The 19,910-nt window shown below is 41.4% G+C and overlaps 2 protein-coding genes across 6 annotated transcripts; one reads left to right on the top strand and one right to left on the bottom strand.

Moving 5' to 3' along the window:
* The first annotated feature begins 551 nt into the window (after positions 1-551).
* On the top strand, positions 552-4,917 carry LOC144476070 (uncharacterized). Of its 5 annotated transcripts, XM_078192642.1 has the most exons (12): positions 552-753; positions 923-1,209; positions 1,288-1,403; positions 1,553-2,373; positions 2,429-2,683; positions 2,743-3,019; positions 3,211-3,509; positions 3,590-3,733; positions 3,802-4,045; positions 4,115-4,257; positions 4,320-4,455; positions 4,514-4,917. In XM_078192642.1, the coding sequence occupies exons 4-12, from the start codon at positions 1,558-1,560 to the stop codon at positions 4,684-4,686; spliced, it is 2,487 nt and encodes an 828-aa protein (XP_078048768.1). In that variant the 5' UTR covers positions 552-753; positions 923-1,209; positions 1,288-1,403; positions 1,553-1,557; the 3' UTR covers positions 4,687-4,917. The 5 variants fall into 5 exon arrangements, with proteins under 5 accessions (XP_078048768.1, XP_078048766.1, XP_078048770.1 ...); XM_078192640.1 differs by lacking the exon at positions 552-753 and having other exon boundaries at positions 828-1,209; XM_078192644.1 differs by lacking the exons at positions 552-753; positions 1,288-1,403 and having other exon boundaries at positions 828-1,106.
* Positions 4,888-6,819, bottom strand: Eif6 (eukaryotic translation initiation factor 6). The gene is made up of 6 exons (XM_078192660.1): positions 6,551-6,819; positions 6,282-6,367; positions 6,033-6,208; positions 5,740-5,916; positions 5,480-5,661; positions 4,888-5,401 (listed from the first exon to the last, which is right to left on the bottom strand). Exons 1-6 carry the CDS (start codon positions 6,655-6,657, stop codon positions 5,392-5,394), a joined length of 738 nt encoding a protein of 245 aa, XP_078048786.1. The 5' UTR covers positions 6,658-6,819; the 3' UTR covers positions 4,888-5,391.
* Positions 6,820-19,910: the final 13,091 nt, after the last annotated feature.

Genomic DNA, 19,910 nt, shown 5'->3' with positions numbered 1-19,910 from the left:
TGCTATTTCTCTCCATCATATCTCGTTCTCTTTCTATAGTACTTCCGTGAAGCCGGATGCGCAGTAAAATGGTGGGGATGAACGAGCCGGCTTAGGGAGCACGAAAAGTATACAGGAGTAGGACCCATTACTGCAATAACAGAATATTTTCTGGACCGATTTAGTATTTGTATAACTTTTACCGCAAATTTTTAGAAATGTATACGTAAATCGTTCATATATCTATCGTTATTCCTATAAAATATTTTATGGAATATTTATGTATCTTCTTTATTTCTATAGTAGATTACAACTACAGTACAACTATCTAATGTAAAATTGATATTCTCAGTTAGCAGCTTTCACCTTAGGCCAATCAACGAGTTCTTATCGCGGTGTGTATATTGTATATTGTGTACATAATAGGCTTCTAAGCGCAAAGCAACCAGAGGTAATATCACACGACGTTGAAATTAAGGGCAGGTTTAGTTCTATGTAACAGTTAATAAAGTTAATTGATATTACTAACATATATATATATATGTTATTATGTTTGTACGTGGAAGACAATTTTGAATCACTTATATTAGATATCATAATTATAAATATTTCTCAGTTGCCTATGATTTTAGCTTCGAATAACAAATATTAGCATAATATTATAATGTGCTTATGATTTGTTGTAATTTCGGAGAGAAAATCTGTATTATATTGGACAATACGGTTGTTATAGAATTTGCTACGTGTGCTCATCAAAGGCGGCGTCCAAATGAAGTAAGTTCCTATATTCTCATCGTGTAACTGGACCGTTATTTCTCACTTGCTTCTTTAACGAAATAAGCAAGACAGAAAACGATAGTGGGGATAGCAATGAGTGTTAGCATATACAGAACTATAGGACACACAGATGCAATTGGAATTGTACTGTAGCATTTTCTTTCAGGCAAATGATAGACGTATTCCGTATGCAACCTGTGCGGTAATAGTTTGTAAATATCGAAAGTCTGAGAACATCTAACTAATGTAGACAAGTCAGGACGATTCTCTTTCGAAGTCACTTCTGTTCGTTTCTAACGAAAGCGATGTGCGACATTGTTCCCCATCGCTACGAAATGACTGAATAGATTGTATGTATTTGGAAAAAATACGCAAAGCAACGAATCTTCGTATAGTTACAATTGTTTCTAACAATCAGCTGACTTCCGGAACTCGTACGAGGACGGAGACGAAGTTAGTGAGGCCTTTCGTTCTTTTCACTTGACACCGCCGCATTTTCACAACCAAATAACACACGTCTTACTTCCCCAGTAAACCTAACAATCAAGGACTGACACGTTTGATTCATTTATACCGTAAGCTCGTCTAAGAGTCAACCAATGTTCAATACCGCCTAATCATTAAACCGTCAGAAAAGTAATTTTAAGGTAAATTCTGCTAACACATTTTTTTACCTAGTGAATTCTGTTTCTTTAATACAGTCTCTTAGTAATTCTTTTATTTGTAATTGTCAGTTGCATTGATCATTATTTTTTGTTCAGTTTTTAATAGATAAATTAATGCTTTCATTTTCCAGATAATATGAATTCTCAAGAAGGTTCAAGTAATAACCAGAACAAAGCGGAGACAAAAGTGGATGGACATTTAAAGAAAAGTAATAATAATCAACAGATTGAAAGTAGACTATGTGGAGATCAACTAAAATTAAATAATAAGCTAGGTGAGAACAGTGCCAAGAACCTTCTGTCTTCTAAGTCTTCAGTCACATTAGCTAATGGTACAAGATCTGTGCAAGCTGCCACATCTGGTTTCAATAATTCTATGGACCAAGATACAAATCAGGACATGGTGAACGCAAGTGTATCTTCCATATTTTTAAATACCAATAGTATCAAGCCTCAAACTGTAAATTCTACTGTCACAAGTCAATTGAAGCATAAGACTATAATGAACACGAGCGCTTTAAATTTGCCTAAGCCTCAGATGCATTTAAACTTATCTTCCAATCAAAGCAACTCACATTCGAATCACACTTTTGTACCAGTCTCTTACAACACTGGCACCACATCAAATCCAATTTCACATTTAAACAACACAGCATCCATGTCGTCTACAATTCCACCAAACATATTGCTATCTAGACCAAATGAGGACATTGACATGAAGAATAATGTAGATTATGTATCTGGAATTGAAAAATGTCCATCGAAAGTATCGTGCAGTTCAGATTCTAGTCCTGAAGTGGACAGCGCCTGGCCATCTAGGTCCTATGTTTCTAAATGTGTATTAAATAATATAGGAGGTAGTGTTGGCTCTACAAGTCAAGGAACATGCTGTTTCTTAAGAGCTAATATTAATGGAAACAGAGAAGTAGCAGGGCCGAGTGGATTACAAAAGGTAAAAGTTATTTTACTAGCCTATGTGTGAATATTTATTTAATTTTCTTCTATAGCAAAGTACCCAGAGAGAACAAAATGAGAGGAGGGACTCCAGTTCTGGAAATGAGGGTGATATGTCGGATGGGGAAGATTATTGTATTTACACATACAAGGGAAATGATGATGCAGTTCATTTAGTTCAAAAAGGAGAGGCGAATCATGGACAGCTGGAAGAAGGCGAAGAGGATGGACAATCTCATAGCAGTAGATCCAGTCCAGAGATGGACTTTTTAGAAATGGATTTTGATCCTGGGCCTTCTTGCGAACAGGTATTGAATGATTCTGATGATAGCACGATACGTTTCTCACAGTAACAACTATCACACAGGATACTGGAGATAGTGACTTGGCCTCTATAAATGAAGACATACAGAATATAGCGTTAGACAACGTAGAGCAGGATCCAGTATTAAATGATTTAAGTAGCGGTAAAGTTGTATCTCGACAAGGAATTGCATCTACATCGCAACATCTAAAACAAAGCACGCAAAACGTGAATCATGTAGAAGCTCAGCAAAGCTCATCAACTAGCCAATCTACGCCAGAACCAAGCGTGAAACCAAGTTATCCTTCATCATGGATGCCAAGTACTAGTGGCGCAACCGGTATATATTATTTCTGGTCTAACATGCGAAGGTAGACTGCTAAAAACAATTGCGGGAGATTACGTAAAAGTATTATTAACGAGATAGAATATTTGATATGTAAATTTAAATAACGATGAAAGAAAAGTTTCCTAATTGTTTGGAGCAGTGCATATTTTGCACAGAAATCATATTTATGTATAATTTTATAGAAAAATGGGACACTGCCGGTCTATATCGCAATACAGGATGTCCGTTACGAGAATCATATGGATATCACAACACAAGTGGTGATCTTATCTCACCCGGTGATAACAGAGACACTGAATCGGAGCTGTGGACGGAATCTTCTATGGCTTCTGTTTCAGAGAGCTATTACTTGAAACTATTATTTAAAAATTTAAATTCTGGAAGAGTGAATCTCAGTTCAACTCTTTACCATCGTATAATGGCAAAAAAACTGATGCTCAATAAACAGGCTGAATTCAATCAGAGTGGCGACTCGAATCTAGTTAATATGTCTTAACATTATGATTTTAAACAAAATCTGTAGCACTGTAGTACAATAATATACAAATATTTTTTTTATAGGAAAACGAATTATCTAATGAACGATTAGACGGACTTTTACCTGTGGAAAAAGTTATGTTATGGAGCGAGAAGGAAGCTACGGTGAAACAAGTTACCCAAATTGAAACATCTGCGTGTGGTGCTACTTCTGTGATTAATGCTTTGGTGGGTATAAGATTTGGAAGACAATGTGTATTAATGATGAAAGATCTGATCGAAAATCGTTTTTACAGTTGGCTTTAAATGTATCATTTTCGCTGGAAGCGTTACTAACCGGTGTAAACACTAGACAAAGAGAACCAGGCACACCATTACCTAGATATTTATATAGTCGCTCTGTGGCTGGGTCGACTCACAAAGATTTGGCACGAGGTATAGCTTCATGTACAAATGGTTCGGTCATCACCAAATTTTTTGCATTCTATCCGGAAAGAAAAGTCTCCTTGTCTCACTGGTTGCATTACTGGATTTCGAGAGGTGTGCAACTAACATAGTCCATCATCAAATATACTGAGCTTTATTTTACAAGTGTAAAATTTCTTAAAGGAGCTGCGCCTATCGCGACGTTGAATTTACAACATTGCGGAGAAGGCTGCGATATTCCAGATGCATGGCATCATCAAATGATATTTGGCGTGGGACAGGCAGGAATATATTTAACAAATCCGTTAGAATGTTTACCCGAACAGGTTGGTTACAACCGTAATAACCTAGTTACTTACATTCTATTGCATTTTGATTCTCTTTTTAGTACGTATGGCACCAACTTGTAAGTCCTAGCATTTTGCTTATACGGAGAGCAGATGTTCTGGCTCATTGGAATGCTAATACAGATTTAACACCACTCGCTACTATGAATCGGAACTGGCGAAAGCTCAATGTTCTCGGTAAGTTTAATTTTCATATTAACTGTTATTGAAGAGAATTAACATATTCATTTTTCAGGACAAGTTGTAAATATGGTAAGAGAAGCAATGACTCAGCTTAGTAATGCTAATACTGGTACAACTCACATTCGTATTCCTGCATCTTATCAAGCGGGTATTACATTAGTTATGTGTGCAGATTCCGCTGCTGCTTCCGAGTTGTTACATGCTGAACAATTACCATTACTCTAGTCTTGTTAATCAAAATTTATAGAATCCAGGCTGCCCTCCCTTTTTTTATTTGTAATAAACTGAATTAGCAGGCTGGTCCGCACAATGTTGTTTACAATAGTTCATTTATTATGTAAGGCAGCTAGAGAGTCAGAATTGAAATGATTTACTTTTTTCACATAAAAAATGTTTATATTCAAAGAGATTATTAATTGAAATATATTTCAATAAAATATTTCCGTTTTATATGCAGTTATATTTATAAATTCGTGCATTTGAAAAGAAAACTTTCGATAAAAAGGAAATTGTACATTCTTATTTTATACACGTTAAAAATCTTAGAATATTTTAAGTTTAGGTAATCGTACGTAATGTATTGCAACATACAACCGGAGTTCATGTAATCACCTTTAACAACGATAGAAGGTAAGTAATTGTTTCTTGTAGTTAATTATGAATGTTTGTCTTTTCGTTCGTTTTACTTCAAAATCGCGTTAAACATTAAAAATTGTTTTGGCGGTGATCAGGTAGAACTTAACGGTACGTTTTATATAAACATTCCACAGTCTATTGCTGGAATTATAAAGAATGTGTGCTTTCTGTAGTTATGTTGCTTACAATATAACATTCTCTCATATAATTAATATAACATAAATATTCAATTTATGTACACAGTGCATTCTACCGTTCATCAAACTGACCACGTTCTCGCAGGTTTAAATTCACTTAAGACATACTGGAACAAAGAGAAAGACATCGATTATCATTACAATCAATAAATTAACATATTCAAAAGTTTTAACAATACATTTACCTTTCTATAAGTGATGCCCGCATAGTTGATGTAATTGCAGCAGGGGCAGCTTCATTGAGTTTAAAAACACTTTCAATAACAGATAGTTCTGTTGAAGTTGTATCCATTCCACAGAAAGAAACCCAATCGTTTACGACCATTCCTGCAGCTATTACGTCGCTGCCTCTATTTACCGTTCCTGCCTATGTAATATAATAACAACTAAATATTTTGCAGGCTGTATGTATTTTATGTAATATAGTTATAGTAAATGATCTTACGGCAAGTGGTACTTGTAATAAAGATGATAACTCATCTTGGTCTTGTATAGATGTTTTTGGATGTACCAAGCCACCCTGATTTGATAACACAGAATAGGAACCCACTAGAACATTACTTGCCACAGTTTGCCTAAAAACTTCTACGGTCAAAGTATCAGCTAAAATTTCTTCTGTTTCCTATACATAAAAATTTGGAACATTACAATAGGAAAGTAGTTATATTTAATAATAATACTTGGAGACGGAATAAATTTTAGAATTTGATCTAATCTATATTAATAATGATTACATACTCTGTCAAGATCAGGATGTACCAAAGCTACGTGATCATTACATGCAATGACATTGCCAAGAGCAGAGAGTCTCTCTTCTACTCTCTGGACTTTGACATTATCTGGCAGTGAATTCCGTACATGCTGTAGCTCTGTATCTGTCGTTGTGTTCGGCACCAGAAGACCATTCTTGTTTCCTAATGCAATTCAAATTATTTTAAATTTCTAGTCTATCCCAGCTAATTGCTTAAAAGATTAATTGTTACTTACCAACGCACAATCGTCCTATAATTCGACATCCTCCTAACGACGCGTGTATAACAGGAATCGTTTCAGCTAATTCGGCCTCGAAAACACTGTAATTACAATGTTACGCATTTTATTAATTGTGAGTGTTTTTATTGCACGTTGCGGTAAAGCACGCTAGAGGTTATAAAAGTTACACGTGAAAACTATAGTGCTGAAACAATTTCGAATGTTTCATTGTTAAAATGAAATTTACAGAAAATAATGTGTGCAATTATCTTATCTATTGTTACCTGTAAAAATTCTCGGAACCGCCAATTGCTACGAGGCAATAAGCATTTGTCAATTTGGAGAAGACTCCGACCTCGTTGTTGTTCTCAAATTGTACACGTACCGCCATGATTGCACAATTTAATTTACATGAACGTGCTCGAGTTTGAAGGAAATTTTAAAAAAGAACGAGTCTAAAGATTTTTATTGATAGATAAAATACACACGCTAACCTACACGCGTTTACGTATCTTCCTCCCGCTAACACGAGGTGTAGCGCAAGCGTACGTGTCACGTCACAAGACGCTGACATAAACTAATCTTTCGATTCAACAACCATATCCGGGGCCAACGATACTCTTCAGTTGAGAGAATGCAGCGAATTGCTGTGTTCTGATTGGCTGACAATCTACAGCTGAACAGTGCTGCCCTTATAGTCAATGAAAAACGGTGGAAATACAAGTAAGCAAGATAGCATGACATCATCGCAAATACATAGTAGATGAGTCACATGGACAATCAATTTAGCTTGTCTCACTTTAGTGTTCTGGAGGTCTCATTCTTTTTACGTATCCATATCTGCAGCTCCATCTGTAACATGCGGCGCTATATTCGACTTGTACTTTTCGTTTAGGGCTAATTTAGTCAGTTTTAGGGAAAATATAGAGCAGATTTAGGACTGATTTAGAACAATTTGCCCTAAAACTGCCCTAAATTTGTCGTAAAACGGTCCTCAATCTGCTCTAAATATATGCTAAAACGAAAAGTACAAGTTGAATATCGCGCCGTATGTTTCATATGAAAAGCGATAAGAGCAAGCCCGTAAGCACGGGCTATAGAATGAGATAAGCTACATCGTTCGTCGGTGTAACTTGTTCCACATGTAGTTGTGCTAATTTCATACTCTCTTGCTCACTCGCCAGTAAATCGCTAACCAATCAGAGCAAATAAAATCTCTACATTAATCCTTGTTAACGGGTCGAGCTACGGCCTGGAGATGTACTGGATTAGGACCCATTACCGTACATCGAATCTGTAATAAAATTGAAACAGTTCGCCCAAAGACTGGATTGAGTCTTATGTGCTTTTCTGTCTTAGCTTTGGAGGGTTCTAGCAATCGGGAGGACTCTCGGGATCAGGATTACCGACAGTTCACGAAAAATAGATACGTTACCCAGAAACAATATGTACCCTCTATATTTGGTCTGTATTTAGTCATAAATGGCGTTATTGTGGTAAACCCAATAAAATATAAATCTCGCGCCATTACGTGCAGTGGCAAAACACTGAAACTGCTAGCCAAGTTACCGACGCAACTACCGCAGTTAATGATACATATATGGCGCCATCACGACATTTCCATACAACAATTTATGGTCGGTAAATTGCCTAGAAGTTTCGGTGTTTTGCCTCTATTTTGACATTTTTGTAATATAGCGGACTGCAGTGATTTGGATTACCTCTAAGCGAACTGTAGTGACTTACATTGCCTCTATTAAACATACCGTTATTTCTTTCATGTTAAGTTATATATTTAATGTTTAATATTTAACTGGTCTAATTTAGTTTTATGTATTTCATGTTTGTTGCTATTTGATTTTATTGTAAATTCTTTTTTGAAAATTATATTGATTTATTAATTAGAGATTGTGTAAAACATACATTAAAAGTTACATTTTCTCTTTATTTCTGTTTATTAGTTTGCCATTAAGATATTAATTCGTGTTTTAATATATTTAATTGCCTACGGCAGAATGATAGGCATCGCCATCTAGGAAGGAACTGAAACTAAATCGTTGAACAGTTTGAGCGTTTTACCACTATGTCAAATGGCGCTATTTTGACATTTTCAACAGCAGTTGAATCGTGCCGTTTTTAACATAGTCTCTTATGAAAGAGATGGTAAGAATTATCTGTCCTTGATAGATTTTATATTATTTTCTACACACGTATTCTCCTCACAACAAGAATCAATTATTGGTATATAGGTAATAATAAGTAGACTTTTATGGGCTAATATTTATATATAAGAAGCAAATTATTCTGGAAGTTTTTATACGTTTCTATGCACTATGAATCGATATGAATATACAGTATATTAAATTCTTCTGAAAGGTCGGATTTAGTTTGGTCGACTACCGTTATGCGGTGAAATTGTTTCTATACCCGTGAAAGAGTTGTCTTCGTGGAAACCATATAATTAGCAAAGAACATGACAATTTATGGCATGGATCGGACGTGCCAAATTATTATCAAAATTTTGAAAGAAGTATCATTTATTTTGAGTTATTGAGTTTGAAGTAATTTAAAACTGTCTTTCTCCTCTTTCCAGGCTTCCGCATTGTTTAGAGATTAACGAGATAGTGAGGAATTTGTCACCAATTTCTTCAAACTCTTCGAAACTATTTGAATACATCCGATAAACCATACAAGACATCCGGAATCGAATTTCTTGATAAATACAAGTAGCAGTCGCACAGAAAGATTCATGTCGTCACAGAAACATTCCAATAGACCAGTAGAGGCGGTAAAAAGATTGTGAAGAACCGATCTCATCGACAACGCGGATAAATTTTCACGAGATTGTTGCGAATGAAGTTACAGAGCTAATTGCCAAGTGTTTTCCCGTCCCACGGATAGGTGGTGTATTCGCGGAGAGCGAAAAGAAATGCGGCGGTTAGTCCCCAATTACAGCATTCACGATGCTCATCGGTATCCTTTAACAGCGAAGGACCGTGACGAAGAATCGGCGGGGCCCACGAAACTTATAAACGTCATTACCACCGAGGGGGGGGTTCGTGATTATGTTAGAACGATGTGAGAAGAGGGGCGGTGCGGCGCGGCGCGGCGACGATCCGCCGAAGGGGTGTGGGTAGAACGGTGGCTCGAAGAGGAGGCTGGGGGCTTGTCTTCGTCTCTCGTTTCCTCCTTGGTCTTTCTCGTGCGCCACGGAGCCGGTTCGTGGCGAAGCCGGGTTTTAACGATCGGTCATTAAGTCGCGAAGAAAATTGAGACGTCCACCTCTCGGTGAGCTCATACCCAATTGAGTAGCGGCCTTAATACCCCTTATGTATTATCCGGTAGGCGAAGCACCTTGTTAAACGGACCCGCCATTTCTTCTTCTCACTTCGTGTTTTTCCACGCGGGATCAAGCTCGATCGAAAACTCGACACTACCGTAACAGCCTCTCCCTCTTTTTTTTCCTCTGTCCCCACGTTGATTTTTATTTTTCGCGGAATTCTCTGTGCGCCTCGATATTCGAGTATCCTTGTCGCTCTGCTTCGCTCTGTTCCGCGGAGAACCTTTGAGGCGTGGTAGAACCTCGATTATATTCAAGCCGACCCGCGGCTGTTCGGTGAGAGTTTGGTTTCAATGACAGATTTAATTTTAATGTATTGATTTTCTTGGGCATAGTTGGTCTCTATGTCCTAAATATGTTAACAGTCCCTTTCCTCTACTATTTTGTAAGGATTCTTGGCTGCTTTCACGTTGTTCCTCAGTTTGACAATAAAAATGGAGGACTTGGATAGAGGATTATTATAAGCAAATGTATAATGAATTATAGGCAACACCGAAGGTCGAACGTATATATAACCTCGCCATCCCTTCAGCGGATTAGGCGATCTACTGAAAATCGCAACAATAACTAAAGAACCGGGCGGATAACTCCGACTACCTGATTATTTTACGACTACCGCACTCCAATTGACCTGACAAATGGACAACATATGCAACAGACCCACCGAAAGGATGAACGGATATTTACTAATAAATCTCGCCAGTGACAAACGAAGACAATGCAAAACAGAATTTTTAAATTTACCACTTTCCAATTTAAGCACTTTCAAGCATACTTACCTTCAATAGAAAACACTACAATCCTTCACCATGACAAACCATTGATCAATTACCAAAGTATATCATTAACAAAGTGTAATTAGATATAACGAAACATCTTCCTTAAACAACCTAAAGGGTCAATATCACTCTATGCACATTGAAGGAGGGCATCATTTCAACATTGTGCTATTAGTGTATACAGCAACTATAAAAACGAGCTGCAGGGCTCGAACAATCGCATCTCCGCTTCTCAAATTTTTCATTTTCGTCCCCAGCTGGGGGGCAATGTGAAAGAAGTTACTGTAAAATCTTCGCTATTCGATTCCCGCGTCGAAACGAAGTACAGAGAGTGTCCCAAATGATTTCAGGAAGTTGATCGCGCAACGGTTCGAGTTCCACCGGTGGAGATGACAGTGACCGTTCCTGGGTTCGTCTCTCGTTAGGTCACAGAGAGACTCGGCTGGCCGTGACACGCGTTTAATCGGCACGTGACGCATATTTTCCCCGGCGTGTCGGATCTTTGAGTAATGGGCCCCGAGTATGCAGCCGTCGATCCTGATTACGGATCCTGATTGCCGGCATTAGTGCGCGCGCCAGTTATCGACCATCGGCCGTCATGTAGAGCCGCGAACCCGGCATAAATACGCCACGAAAGACAGTCGAGATGCCGGTAGATCCGCGAGGGATCTCGATGCACGTCAATCGATAGAACGTCGTCCGATCTCGGCCAGTTCTCCACGGCTCGCCATTGTTTCCGAGCCTCGCGCTGGCGAAAATTCTTTCCGAGATGCTTCGCGTAGCCCGTGTCTCGAATGGGTCGCTTGGAGATCAGCGGTTCGTGAAATTGTAACAGTAATCGGTGGTAGAAAGCGATGACTAGACTGCGGATTTTACGCATTTGTGGAAAAAATCGGTCGATGAAATATAAAATTGCGAAGACTACTTACATTGTTTTCGGCTTATCAATATTATTAAAAGAAACAATTTTCTTTTTATTCGATTTATATCTCTTGCAACTGAATTGAATAATTTTTATTTTGTGTAATGATCCGCAGTCTAGTAATGACATTGGCCTAATTGAGATGAAGATTCATTCGGAAATAGCACTTTTCGCACGGCTTAGTTCGATATTTTGCATATTGAAGCTACCTCTTCAAGAAAACCCCACGAAAATTGGTGTAGGATTTTGTTGTTGTTGTATGAAACAGAAACGAGGAACAGTTTTGGTAGTGTATCTTCTGTTAGTACAAAGTGCACCTTTCGCTGGGAGCTCGAAGAAGTGGCTAGAAAAAATCATACACCAAAGTTTGAGAAGTCGTTTTAAAGGAAAGACTTCAATCCTTGCATTTAAGGGAAGGTTAACAGGGCGGATAATTTGTCGACGTATTTACAGATGTTCCAATGGGCAACTTTTTCAAGAGACCGTATGTTCGCAGTTTCCCATCTGCTCTATTACGCAGGACACGTTATAAGAAAATGAACGACGCATTTGAAAAGTAGAAGCCCCCGAAATATGTTCACGTGCATTCGTTTAGGATCCGTTTTTACGAAATTGCAGCTGGATCGTGCAATATTTAATTTTCGATTTGTACAAATTGTACCATTTTCTGGTGCCGCTCTGTAACGAATTCAGAAGCGTAAAAGCGTCTCGGGAGCAAGGCACATTAGCGAGGGGGCATCCGTTATCGGCGATCGGGCAGCCTGGAACAGAGTGAAACCGGTATAAATATGCCGTCAAAGGACAGGTAAGATGACAGCTGCCGTACATATGTAATATTTCATCGCTAACAAGCGGACAACGCGCGCAACTCGGACCTCGGTTATGCCATCCATTGTCGAAGATTACATCGTTATTTCATTGTTTTACCGACCGATTCAAATTCGCTTTTTGCTCGCACCGGCTCGTGCAGCGTACATGAATCAATATGTTCCGTAATAATCGAGTTATCGCGGGACGCTATGTTCCCCCTCCCCCCTTCTCTCTCTCTCTCTCTCCCTCTCTAAATTGAGAGAAAGAGACGCGGCGCGAACGAGTTCGTTCGCTTTTGAATTTCTGCTCGAATAATTTTCAGCAGCTTTTATCGATCTAGTTTCGAAACTGGTGCAGGAAATTGAGGAAGATATTGTTCAAGCGTCGTCCTCCGCGTCACAAATCGCAGCCGATATCCGTGGCGGTGATTCGTTTTAATTAATTCTAATTCGGGCTAACCGGAGGCCTTCGAATAGGCTTTGGCTAGCAAGCGGAATCGACTCCACGCGTAAACAGGTTCCAGACGTTAATTTCTGCCCGCTATGAATAGTAGAAATTCTGCATAAACGTAAGTGTACGTCTTGCTTATTTAATTTATAATTTCGTGAGACAGGTTTCTCGATCGTACAGAGGATTAACGGATTTTCTTTTATCACGGTCGTGTGGCGCCTTCTCAATTTGGATCGACACCGAATAGCAACAGGCAGCTGCGACAGAGACAGCGTTTTTCGGGTAATTCCAATGAATCGGAAGACGGTAATTAAATATAACGAAAAATAGTAAATCGATTAGCTTCCGTGCCGAGTGAAAGATCATGTTTCACCAAACGAATTAGGGTATATTAGGAACGACGAGTAAAAAACGCAGCCGCCTCGTTATCGCTGCCGTAGCCTTCGTTCGTAATCAGCTAAACTCTCTTCCGTGGAAGTGCATTTCCCAGTTCGGAGCTAATTTCTCGTTCGCTGGATAATTGAAGACAGTTAGATCGGTGTCCTGACGGGTTCAGAACCTTGTTTGAGTAGAACGAGTAGCGGAATAGCCGCGGGTCGAATCGGTAGCGGCGTTTCGCAGCGGAGTCAAGCGAGCCGAGCGGGGCGTTCAATTTTCTGGGAACGGCCGCGAGTCGAAATTAATTAGGTCCTTCGCAGGAAGAGAGCTCGCTGCTCGCTGCGAAGGATATCGAGCGTCGGAGGGTGGCGGGGACGAGGCCAATCGTGCGCCTTCATTGCCCTCGACGCGTTTCAGGCCGTGAGCGTTAATTGGCCGGACCAATTAATTCCAACAAGTTCGCTCGGTGCGATTAGTGCGCGTACGTGGTGGTGATAGCGCTGTGTGCTCTCTCATACACGCGCGAACCAACTCTGTTCCTTTCTCTCTCTCTTTTCTTTTCTCTTCTCTTCTCTTCTCCTCTCCTCTCTTCCCTTCTCCTCCCTTCCCCTCTCTTTTCTTTACTCTCTGTTTCTCTTTGCTCCGTTTTATCGTCCTATTTTCTCTATGGTGTGCTCTTGCTGTTAGCTCGCAGTTCGCTCGCAGTCCGCTCGCTGTTCGCTCGCTGTTCACTTGCTACGCGGTAACAAGCGTAGAGTCTGCGGACTCCGATCTGCCCCCGGAAAACGAAGAACCTGTTCCACACGCGGCGACGGTTTCTCGCATTCTCGGCTGCTCCCGCGACACCAGATACCGTCGTTGTTCTTCCTCCGCTTCGGGTAACAGGAATCGGATGCAATAATGAAAACACGAATTACGAGAACACCAAAAGAGCCACCGATCGTCTTGCTACGATAATCTTGGGCTCACGATAGTCGACAGCTGATTATTGAAACCCTCTCGCCCGTTCTATCGATCCGATTACCAATCTTTTCTGAGCCCATGCCTGCCCGAAGCCAACAAACGGAGACTCTTCCTCGTCTCTGCTCGTCACGTTGCTACGGATCTCGTTTTACATTCTCAATGAGGTAAATGATTGTCACATTGGGAACAACGGAAAGATTAATAAGTCTACGCGAAAGATCTTCAAAAATGTGATTGGAGAAATTGTTGATTAAAGCACAGATTTCTTATAAGCTTCCTCAATTGTATAGTCGTGAAAATCGTCTGCCATGCGAGGGTTAATAAAGTCGGTAACTAACACGTGGACCGTGCACACGTATAATCTAAAGACGCCTCTAAGGATAATCATACATTCTGGTTATTTAGAGCACCGTGGAACTAATGTCCTTTGACACGAGCTGACAATTTCCCCAATTAATCGAAGAGAGTAATTCGATCGGAATCTGTTGTCCTGGTCTTGATTAATCCTCGCTGCTTTTTTCGAATCCAGAGTTCGACTCCTGCCTTGCCTCTTGTCACTTTGATGCCGTCTGCCGTTTGCTTATGTTAAAGCAACAACGACAAATACGAAAATAAATGTAGCAAATATAATTTCTACGTAAAAAAGTATGACGAGATAATACTACTACTACTAATAATAATGACAATAACAATAAAATTTTTCGTGTGGAGTGTCAATCGCCGGTGTTGCGAGAACTAAGCAGTGGCTTAGAAAAGTGCAATCTCCTGTACACAGGCAAACGTTGGAGGATCCCGGAGAATCTCATTTCTTCCCTTGTGTTCGTCGATTTTTGAGCAGAGCGACGAACAAGGAATCGATCGGAGCCGTTTAATCAAAATCAGCTCCCGTACAACAATTTCCATGCCGATAAGGGGGGGATCGTCGGTTACGGGGATCGAAGGACAGCGCTCGGATCCTCGATCGCGGCGCGGCGTGCACGCTCGTCGGCCCCGATGCCTTTTAATCTTGTTTCCTCGAGCGTCAGGCATTTTTCTGGGAACGGTCTCTCAAGTCTCCCCGTGTCCCGAGCCTCAAGGCGGAGGGCAGCCGGCTGTCTATTTTCGCCCCTGGCGACGACGACGACGCTAAACGTTAAACGGCCCCAACACGTTGCAACGGTGACAAACGCCACTGCGAGGCAGATAGGCGGTTCTCGCGGCTCAACTCGAACGGATGCTTGTACCATTAACCGCAGACCACAGATTGGGATAGATCCGAGAGGGCTAATGGACTCGTCGCAACCAGCCGCGACAGAACCCGTGGACGCGGGGGAGGGACAGCCGAGGGAGAAAAAAATTCAGAAGAACGAGATCTCGTATCTCGTGTCAAACAAATATCCTCGTTCCCACGTTGGAGCTGGAAGGGGGCGATGTGTCGTCTGTTTTTCTTCGAGTTCCGCGGTTAAATCGACCGGAGTGCTCCGATCGCTTGGATCGGGCTCGCGAAAGAGTCTGCTTTTTGACAGCCACTTGGCTCAAACTCTGCGGCATTTTGTTTTCTTTTTCTGTTTTCGAAGCAATTGTGCATACGAAGGTTCACAAACCATGGAAGCGAATACTCTTCAAATAAATATTAGGCACCTTGGAATTCGAAATGCTTTAATAATAATAATGTTTATTATTAATCCTTTGTTATAGAGAATGTTCAATAAGAAGCAGCAGTAACGAGATAACAATGAATGGTGATGAATAAAACATTTGGTATTAGAATGAGAATGAAATGATGAGGAGATTGTAGCTATATGAATAGTATCAAGAATAATGATAGCAACAGGGAAAATAATAATAAGATTAATAAGAACAATAAGAATGATAATAATAGGAATAACAATGATAAAGATAATGATAATAAGATCAAGAATTGAGGTTGGTTGCGAAGAAGTAGCGACGACAGAGTATTTAACAAGAGTATCAGTGTCGTGTTTTAGGGATGCCCGGCCATTTCGATCGCAGAGCGATTTTGATTCGCCGTCGAAGGGTTCGGGACAGGCCATTCCTTTTTGAAGGATCGCATAGCTACGGCACTGCCCTCTCCTTTTCTCTCTTTCCTTCTTCTCCCCCCCCCCCCCCCCCCCCCCCCCCCCCTTTTCCCTCTTTCCCCCCCCCCCCCCCCCCCCCTCTCTCTCACTTCCTCTTTCTACGGCGACGTTTTAACCCGTGCGCGGGTCTTCGCCAGGATATCATCTGGAAGGTGAGACGCACCACAGAAGCGCACCCGGTACGGTGGACTAATTGGCCGATAAATCAACCTCCGGCTTACCTTCTCTCCACCGTGCCACCGCTGGACCTTTTAGACTCATAGCTTGACTTTCCGAGTACGTAGGGATACACGCGCGACCCGAACCTAATTTTGAACGGTGCCTCAGATAAACCCGATCCTCCCTGACAGACTCTCCGATCGCGAATTCTCCATGGAATCGCCCGATTATATCTTTATCGAATCTCCTTTGTCCAATGGCTCCTCTTTCTCCGTTTCTTGAACATTAAACCTTAAACATTCGGTTTTTAAACGTTGAAATCGATTTCGATCTTCACTGCTGTCGTTTTAACTCCTTTTATAACTTGTAACCAAAGGAGTATTGTACATATTATATGTATATGTAAATTATATATTATATTATATGTATATGCAAACTAATTACTGATTTCTGAACTATCTATAGGCTGGTTTTGTTTTAATGTCCATCCTACGTATCGCAACTGTTCTACATTAGATATCCCATCGTTCGACCTTCCGTCAGGTATTTTTTCCACGTCCAATCCTACCCCATTAATTTCAGTACACTCTTTGATTAGACAGTTCAGTGTATCCGTGTTCTAATTCACAAACTTTGAATTTTCTGTGCTCAATATTTAAAGGAATATAATATTTCACAGAGAGAACCGCGGCTTCGGTAACCAAGCAACGAACACAAACGCACCGGTGGGTTCTTCCGGAATATAATGGCGTCTGGTGACGGGAATTAAAATATTTGTCTGCGGCATTAAAAATGTACGAAACGTTTGTTCTTCGGTCGCCGATATCGGCACGGCGCGGGCCGATTAATTTTGTTCGCGCGATCTCGCCACAAGCGGAGCGCACAATATATTTGCCGACTTTACGCGCCTCGTCTTTCATGATCCCGAGCTGGAGCTACGCATACGTTCGCGTATTTAATGCACCAATCAAGTCCGGGACAGAACGACGGGAGAGCCTCGAGCATACGAGGACGACGAAGATATTTTATCAGCGAGCATCGAGATCACCGCCGATAGCTGTGGACGCGACGAGGAACCGAGAGGACCGACAGAGTCAAGAGTGGAAAAGAGAGAGAGGGAGAGAGAGCGAGGGGGCGAGAGAAAGAGGGAGAGAGAGAGAGAGAGCCGAGAACCAAGAGCGTCGCGCGCGTCGACGCGATAAATTCTCGGTGCCCGAGCCGGTCGATTCGTATTTTCGTGAAAATTGTCGGTTCCTTTGTGTCGCGCGCCACCGACACTCGTAAATACGCCGCGGAATCGGCCGCTCGGCTTCTGCTTTCAACGCGCGGATCCGCTCCAGGACCCCGCCGGAATTAACGACCGCGTGGGCGTCTGAAACTTGACCCCAAAATCGGTTTTCGAAATACGCCCGACACCTCTGTCGCGTCGCGGCCACTTCCAGTCAATTATTCTCGTGTTAAGTCGCTAATGGATATTCGCGCGTACGCTCGTATTTACAAGCGGATTCGCAGGAATTGAGACAAAATTGTGCACACGAGATATGAGATGTAGATCTTGATAAAACTCTCCGCGCAGTCCGGTAAATTTTATTTGAATCAGAACCGACGCGATCATTTGAAAATTTTGCTTCTCCTTTTTTCGTTACGGTTCGATTTCAATTACTTTCATCTCCTGCTTTATTTCCTTTTCGCGTTACCTCGACGAATATTATTATACGCGTGTGACTCGCTCCCTGATGCAATCGAGAATATTTAATCAGGCTTTCGTTTTCATCGATGTCAACAGAGTCATTTTAAAATTCCCTTTTCGACTCTTTCCTGTTTGCTGTCTTACACCGGTTTAGCGTCCCTGAAATAATAATGTAAGTTCCTTTCGATGGCGTCGAGCAGAGCCCCGCGTTCGCAGCGAACGTCACTTCGTACACTGGCCGACTTCCTTAGAAAATAGAACTGAAGTGACAATAAGATTGTTTTGCAAACGGGATTTTGTTATGTAGTTCGATACGTCGTTGTCCTACATGTATCTATAATTTTCAAGGCATTTAAATTTTGATAATCATGTTTCTTTTCTATCATTTAGGAGCATGCTCTTGATTGTTCCGAAACCAAAAATGCGATTTCAAAGTTTTGTAATAATAGACATACTATACATATTAGATGGATAGCGGTAGAAATTCTTAATATAAGCCTACATTTTTTGGAATTTGTTAGAATGAATTCTTCATCGTCGTACACGATGCGATACTTGTTACCGCAACCGCGAAATCTAAAAATAGCTGCGAATTTTTGCGAATTTATTAGTAATACCGTCTAAAAGCCGCAAACGTTATGTTATTCGTCAAATAACGTGCATTCAAGCCTCTGGAGTGTACCGATGAAAAGAAGTAGATATCAATAATAATTATGTGTCATTACTTTGACAAAAGTATTTTGTCAATCTCTCTCTCTCAAAAGCCAAGTTTATAGTGTCGTAATGACTATTGTTCGATTTTCACAAAGAAACCGACAACTAACACGTCCGGTCGCGATCGGGGGAAGAAGCTTTCCGATCGGAAACAACGGAATTAACGCGGCCGAATCTTTATTCCCGCGCGTTCGCACCTGCTTCCGTTTGCCGAAACGCATGAAAATGCAAATTGTGAAAAACGGCGGCGGGCGGGGGTGCGCGGTGGTCGTTGCTTTATTATGCCCGATTTCACCGCGGTACCGTTTATATTGTGAAAATGAAAAATGCGCGACGGTTGGCGTCATCGCGAGCGGAGACCGGATATTATGCGAAATATATTCGTCAGCGTGAGAAACAATTACAGACGAATTCGCGAGTCGCCGCGGATTTTCACCGCTGAACAGCTCACCCTCCACGCGCACTCGGCAATCCTGATAACGATATTTCATTTTAAGGACTCCCCCCCTCCTCTATCTCTTCTTCACCGGGACTACCGGTGTAACCCTCTTTACGTTCGAAACACTTTAAGAGAGCCGTGAATCAACCGAGTCGGGAATACGAGTAGCCATCTCGAAACTCTTCCCTCTCGGAACTTCTCGCGGCAGTATCGTTAACAACTCGCGGTTTGATAAATCGCGTCGCTGCTTACCCTTTGTGCTTAAACGTCCGGGCGTTAATTGATGGACGACCATTACCTACTCGATGATCCCTCGCCTTTGCACGCCGACGAAATTTACGAGTGTGTCGGCCAATCAATTAGAATCAGCTTTTCGTCTCCCGGCGATCCGCACCTGTCCTCAACTTCGATTTCGGGGGTTACTGTCATTTTTCTAAGCCGCGCATCTTTTTTCGTTGGACTTTCGAACTTTGTTAGATTTCACAGGTCTTTTTCGTGACTCTGGAATGATCTCCATGGTCTCCAGATGTGTGTCTACGCTCTAAAGTGTCCTTCGCTCTAGAATGCCAGAAGCTTCGACGATTCGCATAAACAGCTGAAACAGTTGGCGTACTAGAACACACAAATCGCGTTCCCGTGTTGCGATTTCTTTTTCCGCGAATTCTCGCGTGTCGCCGAGCCGATCGGAGCGATGACACGCGCGTTAGCTAATGCGCGGAACACGACGCGAGTTCTTTCGCGTGCTCTTTCTCTCTCTCTCGATCGTGATTTCCATTCCGCTCTCCGTGGTCCCAATAACAGTGGTCCCAAGGCTCCGAGCTCTTTCCCTTCCCGCGAACGTGATGACTTGCCACCGCCGCCATTAGATCTGCCGACTCGAATTTCAGTTGCACCGCTCAGAAATCTACCTTGTTCGGTTCCA

The sequence above is a fragment of the Augochlora pura genome, chromosome 10 (assembly GCF_028453695.1).
Source record: "Augochlora pura isolate Apur16 chromosome 10, APUR_v2.2.1, whole genome shotgun sequence".
Taxonomy (NCBI): Eukaryota; Metazoa; Arthropoda; class Insecta; order Hymenoptera; family Halictidae; genus Augochlora; species Augochlora pura.
The sequence above is the reverse complement of the archived record's forward strand: the minus strand, read 5'-3'. Positions and strand labels throughout refer to the sequence as shown.